This window comes from Chrysochloris asiatica, unplaced genomic scaffold (genome assembly GCF_000296735.1).
Source record: "Chrysochloris asiatica unplaced genomic scaffold, ChrAsi1.0 scaffold00027, whole genome shotgun sequence".
NCBI lineage: Eukaryota > Metazoa > Chordata > Mammalia > Afrosoricida > Chrysochloridae > Chrysochloris > Chrysochloris asiatica.
The window spans coordinates 22,311,662-22,316,428 of NW_006408545.1; the positions used below are offsets into that span (position 1 = coordinate 22,311,662).

The 4,767-nt window shown below is 39.5% G+C and overlaps 1 protein-coding gene across 1 annotated transcript in view; it reads right to left on the reverse strand.

Annotated features, from left to right (window-relative positions):
• Positions 1-1,123: 1,123 nt before the first annotated feature.
• The window catches only part of QRSL1 (glutaminyl-tRNA synthase (glutamine-hydrolyzing)-like 1), a 35,668-nt gene continuing 32,024 nt past the window's right edge, over positions 1,124-4,767 (reverse strand). The window contains exon 11 of the mRNA XM_006839995.1: positions 1,124-1,344. Coding sequence (XP_006840058.1) covers positions 1,124-1,344 — 221 coding nt within the window. The remainder of the gene's footprint in view (positions 1,345-4,767) is intronic.

Genomic DNA, 4,767 nt, shown 5'->3' on the forward strand with positions numbered 1-4,767 from the left:
GGGCCCCAGTGGTTGGGGATGGGGAATTCTGTTCCGGGTCCCACGTCTATAGCATCCTCACCAAATTATTCCCACAATTTTCACACTGCATGTTACTTGTGTACATTCAACCACTATCACTGAAACCACCAGTTCCCCACTGTACGTTTCAAGTCCATATGGTCTAGTAGGTTCTAACAAATGTTTCTATGGCATCAAGTAGCTCATCTGGAATCCGTAGACAAGAGAATGAGCTCACATGTAACATGGAAGTGTTCTGGCTTCGAGGCAAGAGGTTCTGGAAAAGCAAAAGTAAACATTTAATTTTGAGCAGGAAATGAGAAAAGCCTTCAGTCATTTCAGCTCTATTTTTAGAGAAGTAAAAGGGGCACCTGCACTGGGCTCTTCCCCAGAGATGTTCCCCCAAGTTTTGCAGGTCACACTTCCTCCTGTGTCAGAGCCTATCTTCCACCTGTCTTGCCAGTACATAGAAGCTAACATTTCCACTTTATGGTTTTTATGCATTTTAACATCCCCTGAGGGACAATCTATTATGTGACTGGCCAGGTTAGCTCTAGAGATTGCAACTGTGGTTTTTTGTTAGCACTTACTTAGGTTACAAAAATGTATAATTTTTGAGAAGTTTCCCTTAATCTACTTTGACCACAAACCCTGCTTTTTTAATGCACAATTTTGCTGAATATTTACCTTCTTTTTCAAGTGTATTTACACACACACACACATACACACACACACACACACACACATATACATAGATAGCTGTTGTTGTTGTGAAGTGCCATAGAGTCAGTTCTGACTCATAGCAACTCTTGTATAGGGTTTCCAAGGAGTGGCTGGTGAGCTTCACCAGCCGACCTTGCAGTTCAGTGTATTAACCAACAGCCCCACACCAAGACTTCACATATATATATTAGAAATCCTAAACTTAGTAATGAGTGATGCTTACTTAATAAATACAAACACATTACTTATCATTTTAATTTATAACAAAGAATTTAAAAGGAGATTGCAAGGAAATGAGTATGTTGCCAATGAACCCAATTATAAGAATTTAGCAAGATAATTTGACTTCACTTGAGTATAAAATCTCTCAGTCACTTTAATTTGCACTGTGCTTTTATTATTACTGTGTTAGAGAAACAGAAGCAAACTTTTCATTTTCAATGATGGCTGAATAGTCATCTATGAGTTCTTGAAGTTGAATAATAGGAAATTGTACTTGTTTTTCAAACCATTTGGCAATTATAAGAAGCTGTTGATCACAAAATGCACGTCCAATAAACTGAAGCCCTACTGGCAATCCTTGGTTTGAGAGGGCCACAGGAACGCTTATTGCTGGCAATCCTGAGGGGGAAAAAAAGAAACCTATTAGTTGATTAATTCTCCATCCTGAGAGGCAAAGGCCTCTTCCACTTTCAAGAGCTGACAGTTGGTACAAGAAAATATCAAGTTTAAAAATAGCTAACATATAGTATCACATTATACAAGAGGGCTTGAAAAAGTTCGTGAAAAAGAATGAAAAGATATTGGAATTTGGATCCCTTTTGTATACATGCTTTGCACATTGTTTTGTTTACTTTACCATGCATCTTGGAAATCACCGTAACAGTTCACAAAGATCGTCTTCATTCCTTTTTTAAAATAGCTGTTGTTGTTGTTAGGTGCTGATTCCAACTCACAGTGACCCCATGCACAACACAACAAAACATTGGCTGGTTATGTTACTATGTTTGAGCCCACTGTTGCCACCACTGTGCCAATCCATCTCATTGTGGGGTCTTCCTCTTTACCGCTGACCCTGCACTTTATCAAGCGTGATGCCCTCCAGAAACTGGTCCTTCCTGACAACATGGCTAAAGAATGAGAGATGAAATCTTGCCTCACTTCTAAGGCGCATTCTGGCTGAACTTCTTTCCTTCTGGCAGTGCATGGCACTGTCAATAGTCTTCTCCCACACCACGATTCAGATTCAATGCATCAATTCTTCCTTATTCATTGTCCAATGTTCACATGCATATGAGACAACTGAAATCCCATGACTTGGGTCAGGCACATCTTAGCCTTCAAACTGGTATCTTTGCTCTTGAACACTTTGAAGAGGTCTTTTGCAGCAGATTTGCCTAATGTTATCCATCTTTTGATTTCCATGTGTTGTTTGGGGATTCAAGCAATATGGGCACTTTGACCATTTCAATCCTTTCTCCATTTATCATGATGTGATTTATTGGTCCGTTGTGAGGATTTTTGTATGGAGTAATCTATACTGAAGGCTGTGGTTTTTGATCTTCATAAGTATTTTATGTCCTCTTCAATCAAAATTGTGTCATCTGTAAATTGCAGGTTGCTAATGAGTCTTCCTCCCATCCTGATGCCATGTTCTTCTTCATATAATCCATCCTCTCAGATTATTGCTCAGCCTACAGATTGAACACATATGGTGAAAGGACACAACCATGGTAAACTGATTTCTGTCTATTCACTATCTCCTTGTTTAGTTCTAACAACTGCTTCTAGGTGGATGCATACATTCCTCATGAATACAACTGAGTGTTCTGGAATATTCATTGTTTGCAATGTTATCCATAGTTTGTTATGATCCACACAGCCTTTGCATAGTTAATAAAGCACAAGTCAACATCTTTCTGGTAATTTCTGCCTTCAGCCAAGATCCATCTGACATCAGGAACTATATCCCTAGTTCCATGTCGTCAGCTTTCAGCCAAGATCCATCTGACATCAGTAATTATATCCCTAGTTCAATGTCCTCTTTTAAATTTGGCTTTAATTTGGCTTTCTGTCAGCTCCCTGTTGATGAATAGCTGCAACTGTTTCTGAATTATCTTCAGCAGAATTTTACTTTCATGTGATATTAATTATATTATTCAATGACTAATACCTGCATAGTACTCTATTATGTGGCTGTGCCATAATTTATCCAACCTACAGCTGTGCATTTAAACTGTTTCTACTATTTAACGATTTCACAAACTGCTTCAAAGCATAACCTGTGCACTTTTCTCAGTATTCTTGGAAGTTTCTCGAATGAAAAGTGATTGCTTCATCAAAAGATAAGTGCATATGTAATTCGCTATTGCCAATTCCCCTCTTAAGAAGTTGTACTATTTTGAATTCCCATCAGCAAAATGACTTCTTTTCTTATAGCCTGACCAACAGAGCATGTTCATGAGCTTTTGAATTTTTGCTAATCTGTTAGGTGAAAACAAAAGATCAAGGCAGTTTTAATACTTGTTCTTTTTAATGTGCAATTTTGTTGAATGCCTTCTTTTTCAGGAAAATGTGCATTATTTTATAATTGTTGTTGTTGTTGTTGTTATGTGCCATCGAGTCGGTTCCGACCCATAGTGACCCTGTGTAGGGTTTCCAAGGAGCAGCTGGTGAGCTTGAACTGCCAAACTTGCAGTTCAAACAGCTTTGCAGTCTGGCGCAGTAACCCACAGCGCCACACCAGGACTCCTATAATAGAAATCCTGTATTTTGCAATGAGTGATGCTTAAAGGTTTGGGGCAGAGATGATATAAGATAAATCTGAGATATCTGTTATGTCATAAAACAAGGAAGTTTTTAAAGATTAAAAGGGACAGGTCTAAAGGACTCAAACAACTTCAAGGAACAACTAAATTGGAACAATTTGAACACCAAAAGAATATTGACAGGAACTGCTTATAATTCACTCATTTAAAAAAAAACAACAAACAAACAGAAAACTCTGACTTAGAGAAGATTGCTAGCTAATAAATGTCAAAGGAATAATAGAATTTAGTATTTTGCAACACCTTACATACAATGGTGTGGTGCTCGGAGAACAGTAATCGGTTGTGAACCACTAGGTCGGCAGTTCAAACTTAAGAGCTGCTCCTCTGAAACCCTTTAAAGGGTCGCTATAAGTTGGAACTGATTTGACAGCACTTAACAGCAACATACACTGACTAAGGATGCTGAAGACCTTTGAACTATGGTGTTGGTAAAGAATATTAAATATACCATTGCAGTGCAGTGAATTTTATCACACATACTCTTATACCCAAGCTGTTGTTGTTGTTATGGGCTGTTGAGTCGATTCCGACTCACAAAGATCCTGTATAGGGTTGCCAAGAGACAGCTAGCTGGTGGGTTTGAACAGCCAACCTTGTAGTTAGAAGTCCAGTGCTTATCCTACAGTGCCACATCAGGATTCCTCTTTGTAATGATTCCCAAACAACTTTTTCTTCCTGATGGGCATGGGTAAGAGAAGGTGGGTGAAGACACTGATAGGATTATAGCATTCAATTGTTAACAGGGTTAATTATGAATACGAAAACTTGGAATTCTACAAGGGTACAAAATGAGCTATCTCAGAAGCAGGAGGGCTCACTACCATCAAGAAGAAAGGCATGAGTACAGCACATCCTTTGGACCCAGAAAGCCCTGTGCCTTGAACCTCCTCTGCTCAGAGACAGCAAGCTGTGCCCAGAGAGGAATAGCAGAGGAATGGAGGAAGAGCAGTAGCAACAGAATCCACAGTCAGCACACTAGACAAAGTGGTGGGTTGCATAGCACATAGAGCAAGCAAACCTGAGTGGCTTTGGGCAGAGGGCTCATTTGTGGAGTGGGGTACCTCCAGGTACTTGAGAGGGTACCTAGGTTTGTTGACCCACAGAGCTAGAGCTTAGTTCCTTCAGACTGAGGCTTGTGGTGGAGTGGAGTGTCCTTTGGGCATTTATGAGCAGTCTAAAAAAGCTTTCTAACTGCAACAGCTACAGTGACAGA